The sequence below is a fragment of the Mizuhopecten yessoensis genome, unplaced genomic scaffold, assembly GCF_002113885.1.
Source record: "Mizuhopecten yessoensis strain PY_sf001 unplaced genomic scaffold, ASM211388v2 scaffold11169, whole genome shotgun sequence".
Classification (NCBI taxonomy): Eukaryota; Metazoa; Mollusca; class Bivalvia; order Pectinida; family Pectinidae; genus Mizuhopecten; species Mizuhopecten yessoensis.
Window position 1 is genome coordinate 1,714,434 of NW_018408914.1, and position 15,111 is coordinate 1,729,544.

A 15,111-nucleotide genomic window follows, 5' to 3' on the forward strand; every position below is an offset into this window, starting at 1 on the left:
CATGGATTTTTGATCGGGTTTCACTCGTTTAGCAAGCTGAAATATAAACCGAAACCTCATTCAAGTCATAAATATAGTTGATTCTGATTAGTTGTCTGGTTGTATGTGTTGAAAGTGACAGATCATTATTGAAATAATTCTCAATCCACCATACTCCTAACAATTGATATTAAATATGTGTTGTACCAAACTTTCCAGACTTTTGTGGTAGAGGTGATCCAGTTCAGGAATGCATTTGACGCCCAGGGTCCAGCTGTTCCAGGGATACCCCCAGCCGAGGCTGTTTCCCGGCTACAGGACTTTCAACAGAAGTATCTGTTGTATGACTCTAAGCGTAACACCCTGGAATCTGTGTCTAAGCTGTTTGGGATAGCTTGTAAACCGTTCTCTGAGCTAGATAAGACAGGCGAAGAGTTGGACTTACTTAGTCAGTTATATGGACTGTTCCAGAAATTCTTACGATTTGATGCAAGGTTCAAGGATACTCTTTGGGCAGAGGTTGATCTTGAAGCCTTCTTCAGAGAAGTATGCTTGACTGTTTTATAGATTGCTCAATCAATGCATCCCATGTTTTCTAGATTACTGTCTCTGTAACATCTTGTTGATAGAGAACCTTACATATAAGATGACATTTTTTCATTTTTGCAAAAGCTATGACAATGATTTGTTTAGCAGGTGATTTGTCTGATTGGTAATGATATTTTAACATTTACCTAGTTTTATGTAGAACATAATGATTTATAATAGATTGAGAAGATGAGAAATGAATAATTTTAAATGGAAATGAATGTGCAATCATTACTTTGGGTTTTCAAGCTAATGTTTTTGTGAAAGTAGCAGGTTGGTGGCACTAGAACAAAACTTTGTGTTCAGATAATTGTCTGTTATGATAACGTTGATTTTGTATCTGCCCTACAGGTTGAAGGGTACTGGGATGAGTGTCTAGCCCTACCAAGTAAGCTTAAGGACTGGGATGCCTACCATGATCTCAAGACATCCCTACAGACATATTTGGAGGTGTTTCCCCTCCTCCACAGCCTCAACGCTAAGGTAGGTACAATATTCCCTCTCCTTCAGCCCCTCACCCCAAGTCTGTTGTGCCCTACAGAATGACCTGTTGTACCCTGAGTGGCCTGTTGTGCCCTGAGTGGCCTGTTGTGCCCTGAGTGGCCTGTTGTGATTAAGCGTTAGATGAACTGTTCGGTGTTACTTTGATATTGTAACATGTTCTGTGATGGTGAAAAGTGTTAGTTATCACTGTAGAACTATGTGTATACTGTACTAGATTATAAGTATCAAAAATGATTATCATTTTATCCATGTCACCATCATATCATTAATAGTGATGTTTTAACAGTTTTATATTTCAATGAATTAACATCCTTTGTTTTTAATTAACAGTGCACTGCAGTTGACATTCATTAATATCATTAAATGACAACTGAATTTCTCAGGTTCACACTGAATATCATGAAATAAAAGTGTTGTCACAATAATTATATCTGTTTGAGTAAAATGGATTATTTTATGTTACTGTACAGCGATAATGGTACATATTATAACCTGTTTAGAGAATTCTAACATTCTTATGAAAAAAACATGTCACTTTATATTCAAACAATGCCATATAATCATTACACCTTTCCCCACATTTGAAAGTTAATTATGTAAGTTAAGATGTAGTGAGAGTGTTGCTATTCTACACTGAGTCAGTACAAATATCCTTGAACTATATCAAACAGGTATTTAAAAACAAAATTGATTTGTAAATGCTTCAAAATTTGCTGAAGAAGGAACCATGAAAAAAAAAGAATTTACATACTGTAGTCATGTTTCAAGTTCAAGGATGTTTACTGTGATGAAATGTTGAGACAGACAGCATCTATGTATCATACCTGATTTCCATGGTAATTGTCACTGCACCTTATCTTGTATTGCCTTACCTTGACCTATGGTCACTCACAGGGAAGTGACTGGTTTGAGATCCCAGTAAGTACTGTGTTGTGTAGGATTGGTCAGTCTGTAGACTTGACCATTGCCGTGCTATAGATGTTCTGTGTTGTCTGGTAGCTTGGAGGTTCGTCCCTGTGTTCTCCCTGTATCATAATCATACCTGTATATATTTGTATGTTGTCCATAATGCTATAAACTATAGAAGTGGAAGAAAAACAAAATTAAGCACATCACTTTAAAAAAATCATTTTGCATTTTGAAAGAGTTTCCTGAAAAAAACCTGTTTCACATTCATTATTAATTCAGTGCTATTTTTGTGGAAAAGAATTATTTCTGATTTTGCACTGTGGCAAAATTGGCAGGCAAAATATCTTGATCATTTAAATGATAAGGAAGGATTTTCAATTTGGTCCCATTTTATATGAGATTTATGAAACTTGTTTCTTGATTTAAGCTCGTCAGAGGCTTGCTAAATTGACAAAAATCTTCAGATGTAAGGCCCTATGTCTAAATAAACACTAATAAATAGCAAATCATGTGAAGTGTTTAATGTTAAATTTTATGTTTCTGGTTGTGGGAGTTTTAAGAAGAGAGAGAAATAAATGGTTCCTGTTTAACTATTGGTGTGCCGTATCACATATTCGAATTTTGACTTTCTTATGAGTTTGTATCGGTTATAGGGAGTGTGGTTGGTTTGTTGGGGCGTCCTGTTTGAGTGCGAGGATAGGGTTCAATGACTGCACAGCAGTCCTAATTTGTAACATATTTCTAATATTCTGAAGGACATATTATATAAGAAATAAGTGACCACCAGTGTAAGATAACTGGACACTCTAAGTCTGACCAATTTAATGACCACCAGCTGTAAAGCACATGCTGTTCAAAGTTTAGAAAATAACAATGAGTACTGTGCACCCCTGTTAAACATTGGTCAGTCATCTTCCATGTGCCAAACAGCATTGGTCCAGGACTTACACAATCATCAGGTACAATACAGATACAAGATTTTACTGGTGATAAGCCTGTGCCTGGTAATAGGCCCACCCCCTACTTTTGATATGTTTTCATGCACAGGCCCCCTGGGCTTATCACCGGTAAATAAGGTAGACACTTTCACAATATTTTAATTCTTAAATAATAACTCTTTTTAAATAAAAAGATTTTCTTGATGATTGAATTCTGAAAAAATCTGTGATAAAAGGGATAATTAGTCCATAGCTCTGAAAATTCCTATTATTTAAAAATATCATTATTAGAGAATATTTAAGTGTCTTTGACAACACAGTAAAAAAATCTTAAGAAATAAGAATGATATAATACTGTGTATAAGGAAGATGTCTTACCTGAACTGGAAACCTATTGATGTAGTCAGTATCTGTTATAAGGAAGATGTCTTACCTGTACTGGAAACCTATTGATGTAGTCAGTATCTGTTATATGGAAGATGTCTTACCTGTACTGGAAACCTATTGATGTAGTCAGTATCTGTTATAAGGAAGATGTCTTACCTGTACTGGAAACCTATTGATGTAGTCAGTATCTGTTATAAGGAAGATGTCTTACCTGTACTGGAAACCTATTGATGTAGTCAGTATCTGTTATAAGGAAGATGTCTTACCTGTACTGGAAACCTATTGATGTAGTCAGTATCTGTTATAAGGAAGATGTCTTACCTGTACTGGAAACCTATTGATGTAGTCAGTATCTGTTATAAGGAAGATGTCTTACCTGTACTGGAAACCTATTGATGTAGTCAGTATCTGTTATAAGGAAGATGTCTTACCTGTACTGGAAACCTATTGATGTAGTCAGTATCTGTTATAAGGAAGATGTCTTACCTGTACTGGAAACCTATTGATGTAGTCAGTATCTGTTATAAGGAAGATGTCTTACCTGTACTGGAAACCTATTGATGTAGTCAGTATCTGTTATAAGGAAGATGTCTTACCTGTACTGGAAACCTATTGATGTAGTCAGTATCTGTTATAAGGAAGATGTCTTACCTGTACTGGAAACCTATTGATGTAGTCAGTATCTGTTATAAGGAAGATGTCTTACCTGTACTGGAAACCTATTGATGTAGTCAGTATCTGTTATAAGGAAGATGTCTTACCTGTACTGGAAACCTATTGATGTAGTCAGTATCTGTTATAAGGAAGATGTCTTACCTGTACTGGAAACCTATTGATGTAGTCAGTATCTGTTATAAGGAAGATGTCTTACCTGTACTGGAAACCTATTGATGTAGTCAGTATCTGTTATAAGGAAGATGTCTTACCTGTACTGGAAACCTATTGATGTAGTCAGTATCTGTTATAAGGAAGATGTCTTACCTGTACTGGAAACCTATTGATGTAGTCAGTATCTGTTATAAGGAAGATGTCTTACCTGTACTGGAAACCTATTGATGTAGTCAGTATCTGTTATAAGGAAGATGTCTTACCTGTACTGGAAACCTATTGATGTAGTCAGTATCTGTTATAAGGAAGATGTCTTACCTGTACTGGAAACCTATTGATGTAGTCAGTATCTGTTATAAGGAAGATGTCTTACCTGTACTGGAAACCTATTGATGTAGTCAGTATCTGTTATAAGGAAGATGTCTTACCTGTACTGGAAACCTATTGATGTAGTCAGTATCTGTTATAAGGAAGATGTCTTACCTGTACTGGAAACCTATTGATGTAGTCAGTATCTGTTATAAGGAAGATGTCTTACCTGTACTGGAAACCTATTGATGTAGTCAGTATCTGTTATAAGGAAGATGTCTTACCTGTACTGGAAACCTATTGATGTAGTCAGTATCTGTTATAAGGAAGATGTCTTACCTGTACTGGAAACCTATTGATGTAGTCAGTATCTGTTATAAGGAAGATGTCTTACCTGTACTGGAAACCTATTGATGTAGTCAGTATCTGTTATAAGGAAGATGTCTTACCTGTACTGGAAACCTATTGATGTAGTCAGTATCTGTTATAAGGAAGATGTCTTACCTGTACTGGAAACCTATTGATGTAGTCAGTATCTGTTATAAGGAAGATGTCTTACCTGTACTGGAAACCTATTGATGTAGTCAGTATCTGTTATAAGGAAGATGTCTTACCTGTACTGGAAACCTATTGATGTAGTCAGTATCTGTTATAAGGAAGATGTCTTACCTGTACTGGAAACCTATTGATGTAGTCAGTATCTGTTATAAGGAAGATGTCTTACCTGTACTGGAAACCTATTGATGTAGTCAGTATCTGTTATAAGGAAGATGTCTTACCTGTACTGGAAACCTATTGATGTAGTCAGTATCTGTTATAAGGAAGATGTCTTACCTGTACTGGAAACCTATTGATGTAGTCAGTATCTGTTATAAGGAAGATGTCTTACCTGTACTGGAAACCTATTGATGTAGTCAGTATCTGTTATAAGGAAGATGTCTTACCTGTACTGGAAACCTATTGATGTAGTCAGTATCTGTTATAAGGAAGATGTCTTACCTGTACTGGAAACCTATTGATGTAGTCAGTATCTGTTATAAGGAAGATGTCTTACCTGTACTGGAAACCTATTGATGTAGTCAGTATCTGTTATAAGGAAGATGTCTTACCTGTACTGGAAACCTATTGATGTAGTCAGTATCTGTTATAAGGAAGATGTCTTACCTGTACTGGAAACCTATTGATGTAGTCAGTATCTGTTATAAGGAAGATGTCTTACCTGTACTGGAAACCTATTGATGTAGTCAGTATCTGTTATAAGGAAGATGTCTTACCTGTACTGGAAACCTATTGATGTAGTCAGTATCTGTTATAAGGAAGATGTCTTACCTGTACTGGAAACCTATTGATGTAGTCAGTATCTGTTATAAGGAAGATGTCTTACCTGTACTGGAAACCTATTGATGTAGTCAGTATCTGTTATATGGAAGATGTCTTACCTGTACTGGAAACCTATTGATGTAGTCAGTATCTGCTATAAAGAAGATGTCTTACCTGTACTGGAAACCTATTGATGTAGTCAGTATCTGTTATGAGCCAGTAAGAAAATGTATACACCTTTATGTTATGGTTTTGTGTATAACCTTAACCCCAATCCCAATATTGTTATATATAATGCTGTAATCAGTTATCATCTACTCATGCTTATAATACATTTCCATCTTAAGTAGAACCAATATCTCAATTCACCGATGAAAGTTGCATGTTAATAGACAAGCTAATAACATGTACCATGATTAACATTGCTTCGTTAATCACCACCATACACAGACTTATTTAATCAAGGGCTTTACTAACATAATTTATTGTCAAATTCAACTGTAAAATTAATAATTGAAAACATATGTCTTGATGTTAAAACTGTTATATTCTTTAGGACGGATTTACAAATGGAGAATCTAATTATATTTTCTATTGAATGCTGTGGTAGCTGTTTATTTTTCAGTTTGATTTTCAGCGCATAAATATTTCGAAACATTAATCTTGTTTTCTAGAATATGTTTCTAAGAATGTAAACAAGATTTTAATATTACGTATCTCATATTTGTTTATTTTTCCAGAAATTCCATTATGGACATAATTAACCTATTCCATTTTTTCATTTTAATTACCACTAACCATTCAATTTCATACACATAACAGTAATCTCTATCAGTAGTATTAATACATTTCTTTAAATCATGAAACTTACAAACCAGTATCACATTAAATCTACATTTCAAACTTGTCTACACTTGTTTTGTGGTCATGAAACAGGGATGTATCCCTTTGATATACCTCTCTCTGCGAAGTATGAATTTTGGAAGCAACTGATGCCTTCCTGTAGGAATTGACCTGTGCATGCCCTGATAGTTTTCCTGTCTTTGTAGGAAATTCGGAACCGCCACTGGCTTGAAGTGATGAGGGTGACCGGCAGCTCCTTCCAGTTAGAGGCCAATGTTTTCAAACTGCTCCATCTGCTGGACATCGGCCTCATCAAGTAAGTTATCATAACCAGTAGTGGTCTAATTCCTGCTCTCAAGTCAAACCTTGTTACAATGAAGGCCTATCTTCTTGTCACTGACTTCAATGGTTTCGTAACTTGAAGTGATTTGTCAAAAACAATTTCTCTTGGTATCTAGCTTATATTTCCATGTTGTGTTGCTATCAAATAACATTACAGTTGTTTCACATTGTACTAACTCTCTGATCCAGACACAAGTTGGAGATTGAAGAGATCTGTAGAGGAGCCAGTCGAGAGTTAGAACTGGAGATAAAGATGCGAGTGACAGAGGAGGAGTGGAATGAACAGGTACTCACATTTGAACATTACAAGAAGCGAGGGCCTATGTACCTGGACAAGGTGTCTACAGAACGTTTATTGGAACAGCTGGAGGATGCCCAGGCTTTACTCGCCAACATGTTAACGTCACGTTACATTGGTCCACTAAGGGATGAAGCTGCAGGCTGGGCAGAAAAACTGAAAACTGTGGCGGAGGTATTGGAACAGTGGCTTGAAGTTCAGGACGTGTGGCAGTACCTGGAGGCAGTGTTCAGTAACTCCATTGCAGCTAAGGTAATGCTTTTAGATATGTTATTACAGATTTCAAACTACCTGGTAAGCTTAGTGCAGTGATACGCTTGATTCTGTTAAAGATAGTTGAAATTGTAAATTTAGAGCTTAACATTTATACATGTATATCTTCAATGAAAAAACTTGTATAGAAGATAATACTGCTCACAGCTGTACACAAAATAGCAGGAAATCAAACGGTTCATGCAGGTAATTTTGTTTTATAGGAATTACCCCAAGAGGCCAAAAGGTTTGCCAGAACAGACAAGAGCTGGACAAAACTGATGAAGAGAGACTTTGAAACTAGGAATGTTTTACAGGTACCACTGTTTATATGGGCTGGAGACCATCTTAGTAAAATGTTCATTATTGACCTATAACATATACCATCAAATTATCTAGGACTGCGAAATGTGCAATGCATACAATTGTTCTACTTCACAAAAATACAGAAAAAATTCATATCACAAATGATATCATAATTCATTACCAGAATATCATGTTGAGAATTAAAAACTATCAAACTAAATATCCATATATCAATGCCATATCCTGTCTGTTTCCAGTGTTGCTATGGTGGCGAGGTGCCTAAAGCTGTCCTCCTCAAGAACATCCATGAGGAGTTGGAGATCTGTTTTAAATCATTGATGGGCTACCTTGACAACAAGAGGCGGGCCTTCCCTAGATTTTACTATGTGTCAGACCCCATCCTCCTGGCCATCATGAGCCGTCCAAATGACCTTGAGTCTGTTCGGCCTCACCTCAAGTATGTTGTGATCTTCTAGAAATGGCTATGTGACAGCATGTGACAAAATAAAAAAAAACCTAATGAATTCAAAGATTTGATCTTAGGTATTAGCATACAGTTCTTAAGACGAGAATCAAATTTAAAAAGAAGTTGTCTGTGTCAAAAGGTAATATACTGTAGCACAAAATTGTTCATTAAAATTACTTTTTGTATTTATTTATTTGTTTGTAGGTCTTTATTCAGCAGCATCCATGATGTACGACTGGAAGAGGCAAACACACTAGATGAACCAACAGATGAGGTTGGTTTTGGCCAATCACGTACAGGGGTGCGTACCCCCACAGGGTCAAGGGTGCGGACATCTTCTGCACTCTCACCAAACAACAATGCACCACACAAGATAGACAAACGACTGACAGAGATTTATGTAAGTCTGAATTAGAAATCATTGTACATTTTTGTAATAGGTGTTAGATTACAGATGTGAGGTGGAGGCTATTATAATATTATATCTCACTTTGATTATGTATGGAAGATGAAAGTTAGAAAATCAGGTGATTAAGTGTATCAGGCAGATACAAATTGATACTGAAATATGTAAGCTTAATGGAAAGAACATGATACTTTTCATTTCAACATTATTTACCCGGTATCCTGTTTCTTCCATAGCACATATTTTGTTTAGCCATTAGCATTGCTTTTTATGAAGCTCTTCCTTAGTGATACATGGTACATGTAAATACCTATATACGATAGCTTATTAGCTTAGTATACTCGTTTGCACACCTGTATTGTCCCGTCACATATTTACAGGTAACATTTCTTTGAACAATTTATGTTTTGTCTTGTCACTTATTTACAGGATACATGAAGTGTTAATTTTCGTGTTTTACCTTGTCATGTATTTACAGGAGAAATATACTGTATTGTGTTGAGTGTATTGTCCTGTCACAGTTGAAGCATACTGTATTATGTAGTATTCTGTCTTGTAGATATTTCAATTGTACACATCTGGAAGTCTCCGGTTGGTTAAAGGCATTTATCGAAATAGAACCGAGCATCAAAATTTGTTAGAAAAATAATTCATTTAAAATGTACGATATGAGTTGTACACTTTCATTATTATACCATTGTCTTGGTTGTCCATTGTCATTTATGTTTAGAAATAACGATATATTGAAAACCAAAAATGTAAGGAAGAACAATTTGAAGTTTGAATAGTTTGCACCAGGATCCCTGGAAGAGTTTTGATAGTTCACTTTAAAGACAACAATTTGACAAGACATTTTTTCCCCACAGCTTGCAAATGAATTAATGACACCATTACGTCATGTAAAGAAGGTACTTTTCATATACAAAATTAATCACTGTCTGTCTCCTTTCTGTCTCTCCAAGTCCCCGGGGCACAAGTCCCCACCCTATCACATTACGTGGGAGCTCACCCCCACACCCACCACAAGGTCTAAGTCCGTAAGTAAGGTGTGGTGAAGGGCGGGGCTCATATATGGGACAATAGAGGTAGATTATAACATTACTGGTCAAGTTCAACTGGTATAGAAATAATATTTCACTGGTGTTAACGTATATATGTGGTTAAGAGGTTTAGAGGGCATAAGGACTTGTTTTGTTTAACATTTAATTTTAAGGTAATCAAAATAAATACAACTGTAGTTACATATCTAGTTTCATGGGAAACTCCATTCTAATTGGGATTTTGAAGTTCTTTTTCACTTTATATTTATAAAAATATGGGTTTCAAGTGCTTTTTATAAATTTCTTTAATATTTATGATGTTTAAGATATATCCTTTGTATCCTAAAAGTAATTTAACCCTTCATATTTTACTTCTTTTTATCAAACCTTTTTATCTGCTTCATAATAAACTAAATCCATGCTTTGTGTCATCAATTTTCTGTAAGTACTGGTAATGGTGTACACTATTATCCATATTGACATGAACACCATTGGTAAGGGAGATAGAGAAATAGTTACATTTCCACTTACTTCCATCAATCTGCAAATTCGATTACAGAAGAAAAAACCAGCATGTACAATAATAACTAAAAACAAAAAGCATTGACAGATGTAAGGAAACATTCAGAACTTGACAGCAATCATCAGAGGAACAAATGTGTTGGTTTAGTATAATACAAACTCCCAGGGGTAAACTTGTGACAGTTGTATGTAATGTATCTGACATACTATAGTAGTATAGTAACGAACTAAGATCTTCGCACTGCATGGGAAGAGATAGCTGACATATAGCTATGTATGAGTGAGCTCACTGCATGGGAAGAGATAGCTGACATATAGCTATGTATGAGTAAGCTCACTACATGGGAAGATATAGCTGACATATAGCTATGTATGAGTGAGCAGTATGCACAGAGATAGCTGATAAATGGCAATTGTATATAATCTGTATGAGACAGCTAACAGTATGCAAAGAGATAGCTGATAAATAGCAATTGAATACAATCTGTATATAGGTGATAACTATACAATCTGTATATAGGTGATAAATAGCAATTGTATACAATCTGTAGATNATACTGCATGGGAAGAGATAGCTGACATATAGCTATGTATGAGTGAGCATACTGCATGGGAAGAGATAGCTATATGTCAGCTATATCCTCCCATGTAGTGAGCTTACTCACACATAGCTATATGTCAGCTATCTCTTCCCATGCAGTATGCTCACTCATACATAGCTGACATATAGCTATGTATGAGTAAGCTCACTACATGGGAAGATATAGCTGACATATAGCCATGTACGAGTAAGCTCACTGCATGGGAAGAGATAGCTGATAAATGGCAATTGTATACAATCTGTATGAGACAGCTAACAGTATGCAAAGAGATAGCTGATAAATAGCAATTGTATACAATCTGTATGAGACAGCTGACAGTATGCAAAGAGATAGCTGATAAATAGCAATTGAATACAATCTGTATATAGGTGATAAATAGCAATTGTATACAATCTGTATTAGTAAGCAAACAGTATGCAAAGAGATAGCTGATAAATAGCAATTGTATACAATGTGTAGAAAGCTGATAAATAGCAATTGTATTCAATCTGTATGAGACAGCTAATAGTATGCAAAGAGATAGATGATAAATATCAATTGTATCCAATCTGTAGATAGCTGATAAATATCAATTGTATCCAATCTGTAGAAAGCTGATAAATAGCAATTATATACAATCTGTATTAGAAAGCAAACAGTATGCAAAGAGATAGCTGATAAATAGCAATTGTATACAATCTGTAAATAGGTGATAAATAGCAATTGTATTCAATCTGTATGAGACAGCTAACAGTATGCAAAGAGATAGCTGATAAATAGCAATTGTATATAATCTGTAGATAGCTGATAAATAGCAATTGTATACAATCTGTAGAAAGCTGATAAATAGCAATTGTATACAATCTGTAAATAGGTGATAAATAGCAATTGAATACAATCTGTATTAGTAAGCTAACAGTATGCACAGAGATAGCTGATAAATAGCAATTGTATACAATCTGTATGAGACAGCTAACAGTATGCAAAGAGATAGCTGATAAATAGCAATTGTATACAATCCGTATGAGACAGCTAACAATATGCAAAATGGTGGCTGACAAACATTATAGTTATTGTTGATAATCTGTATGACCGGGCGTACAGTAGGCAGAGAAATGGCGGACAAAGATATAGCTATTGTAGACAATCTGTATGACAGGGCTTTATAAGTAGGCAGAGAAATGGCTGACAAATTTATAGCTATTGTATACAATCTGTATGACAGGGCTTTATAAGAAGGCAGAGAAATAGCCGACAAATATATAGCTATTGTAGACAATCTGTATGACAGGGCTTTATAAATAGGCAGAGAAATGGCTGACAAATATATAGATATTGTAGACTATCTGTATGACAGGGCTTTATACAGTAGGCAGAGAAATGGCTGACAAATATATAGCTATTGTATACAATCTGTATGACAGGGCTTACAGTAGGCAAAAAGATGACTGACAAATAGCTATTGTAGGCAATCTGTATGAGTGAGCTTGATGTCTCCCTTTAATTATTGGTGTTTTTTAATTTAAGGTTTGGAACATGAAGTCAGACCTTGGTTAGGTTAGAGATAAGCTGATTATACCAAATGTATTTTTTTAAATGTATACAAATAATATGTGCAAAACCAAAACATGACTTTGAGATACCTGGTATTAAGAAGGGAAATGTACATTCAGACAACAAGGATCATAGGATGTGACGGTGCTGATGTTGACTGTTTTGTTTGTAGCAACGAGTACAACAAAAAATGGCCAAAAAAGAAACTAGTCAATCCATTCTCAAAACGAGAGGCAAAAAAAACGTAACTTCTAAGAGTGTAAGATACTAAACAGTCTTTTAACCTTTTTGTTTTTATTCAATTTACTTGCATTTAATTATTGTAGTATTTTATATCTACCTTTTCACCCTATACACCACTGTAGAATGGTCTAATTAGGGCCCCGCAACAAAGATGCGGCTGCCCTATAGTAATCAGGTTGTCCGTCCGTCCGTCTGGTTTTTTTTCTTTTGCACAAAATTGATGGAAGTAAATGGAGTATGTTTTTAAAATTTTACAAGATGATTTCCCATGTATCTTAGTTCTGCTTGGTAATTTTCGGACAGATCTGATTCAAAATAGCTGCTATCAACCATCTTGGATTTTAACATTAAAAAATTCAAATTTGTTTGCTCTTAACTGGTAAACATTTTGTTATGACATTATGAAGCAAAGTTGGTAAAAATTAAACAAGGAGTCAACTGACCAAAGGTCAAGGTCATCCGGTCAGAGGTCAGTGTCAAAGGTCAAGATCAAATTTTGTAGCTTTTTACTAATGAGCATTTTATGACATTATGAAGCAAAGTTGGTTGGAATTAAACAAAAAGACACACTGAGGTAAAAGTCAAGGTCAAGGTCATAGGTTCAAAGGCCAAGGTCTAATTTTGCATCTTTTCACTGATGAACATTTTGTTATGACATGACCAAAGTTGGTCAGAATTAAACAGGGAGTCAACTGACCAAAGGTCAAGGTCATTGGGTCAAAGGTAAAGGTTAAATTTTGTAACTTTTCACTGATGAACATTTCGTGAGGACATTATGAACCAATGTTGATGGAATTAAACAAGGAGTCTGAAATGACCAAGGGTCAAGGTCAAAGGTCAAATTTTGTTTCTTTTCCCTGATAAACATTTTGTTATGACATTATGAAGCAAAGTTGGTCTGAATTTAACAAAGAGTCAACTGACTTAAGGTCAAGGTCACTTGGTTAAAGGTCAAGGTCAAATTAAATGTCTTTTCACTGGTGAACATTTCGTTTGGACACTTTGAAGCAATCTTGGTCCGAATTAAACAAGGAGTCATTTGACCAAAGTTCAAGGTCACTGCGTCAAAAGTTAAGGTCAAATTTTGTATCTTTTCACTGATGAACATTATGTTATGACATTAAGAAGCAAAGTTGGTCAGAATTAAAGAAAAAGTCAACTGACCAAAGATCAGGGTCACTGTCTTAAAGGTCAAGGTCATTTGGGTTTAAAGGTCAAAGACAAAGTGGATCTCTGACTTTGACCCTTGCTCTTGATGGAGGAGGTATTGAAAGTGAAATAAAACAAATCAAAGCTAACAAATGAATATTGCACCAGTATTTACATTTCTGTTAGCCAAGCAAATATTGAGGTGGGAGGAAACAAGACTCACATCATAGTACATGTAAAATGTATTTTTTTCTACCTTGCGATTCTTTTTGAAGTCCAAATGTCAAACGTCAAGCTCAGCTATATGGGCAGATTGCTTCTTGATGATTATGGGGGATATATTGCCACAAGACGGGGCCCTTACTGACCTGTCAGTGTTCTAGTTCATTATTTGGAACAATCCACAATGGAAAAATAGGGTTGAGAGGATTGATATATATCATTATATTAACCTTGTGACTTATTATTTTTATTTACAGTATACTGTTTATTCTGTCGTTTGTCTGTCTTTCATTTATTCGTATTTTTAACTACTGTTGAATGACAATTGCACGATTTTGAACATTAAATACTTTTTCAGAATTCATTCTAATTCACATGACAGTTTACTTTTGCATGCCATGAAATCTCCATATTAGAGATTATTCAATTGATTAGTAAATATTTGATGTGATACATTTAAAAGCATGATTTTACCGGGTTTTTTTTTTTTTAATAACTATGTTCAATTCTAGAAGCTCACATTATTTTTCAGCTTAATTTTAAGACCAAAAAAAGGTTCCATTTAGAACTTAAAGGTTTCTGAAGTTGTTCTTTGATTGTTTTTTCTCTGTAACATTTCAGTATCTAACTAAGTGAATACTGTGAGATCAATTGTACGAAAATTTGAACCATGACTTTATCTGAAATATTAAAGTAAATAGCTTAGAATAAGAACACCTTTGATTCTTGCATTATAGTTCATTATTTTATATGTATATCTGAAATCAAAACTGATTTTGATTATCTTATAGAATATTATCAAAACAGATGAATTCTTTTTTTTGTTTTATTGATATTGAAATAATTTTGAATGTGACCATTACACTGTTTACAGAGTATGAACCCCAGTACCATAGCCCATGCCCCAGCATTCATGCCGTCAGAGGGAATTGTAGAGGACAGCGTGTTCAGGGATGCGGTAGCTGTTAGCAGTGCCGAGGGCGAGCTTGTTTTATTGCAGGACAAGGTAGGCTTCATTGTCAAAATCGTGAGAAATAGCCAGTAGTCCCAGAGACCGAGTCTGTAAGTATATTTGGTCTATGACACGAGAGAGACATTTTGTTTGTATTAATTGTAAAAATATAG

The 15,111-nt window shown here is 35.1% G+C and overlaps 1 protein-coding gene across 2 annotated transcripts in view; it reads left to right on the forward strand.

Moving 5' to 3' along the window:
* Positions 1–15,111, forward strand: part of LOC110467327 (dynein gamma chain, flagellar outer arm-like) — an 88,229-nt gene that overhangs the window by 16,731 nt on the left and 56,387 nt on the right. Inside the window, exons 24-33 of one of the 2 annotated variants that reach the window (XM_021524428.1) lie at positions 199–525; positions 919–1,050; positions 1,966–1,989; positions 6,812–6,921; positions 7,137–7,497; positions 7,722–7,814; positions 8,061–8,260; positions 8,474–8,669; positions 12,545–12,631; positions 14,861–14,992. In XM_021524428.1, coding sequence (XP_021380103.1) covers positions 199–525; positions 919–1,050; positions 1,966–1,989; positions 6,812–6,921; positions 7,137–7,497; positions 7,722–7,814; positions 8,061–8,260; positions 8,474–8,669; positions 12,545–12,631; positions 14,861–14,992 — 1,662 coding nt within the window. The remainder of the gene's footprint in view (positions 1–198; positions 526–918; positions 1,051–1,965; positions 1,990–6,811; positions 6,922–7,136; positions 7,498–7,721; positions 7,815–8,060; positions 8,261–8,473; positions 8,670–12,544; positions 12,632–14,860; positions 14,993–15,111) is intronic. The other variant, XM_021524429.1, reaches the window with a different exon arrangement.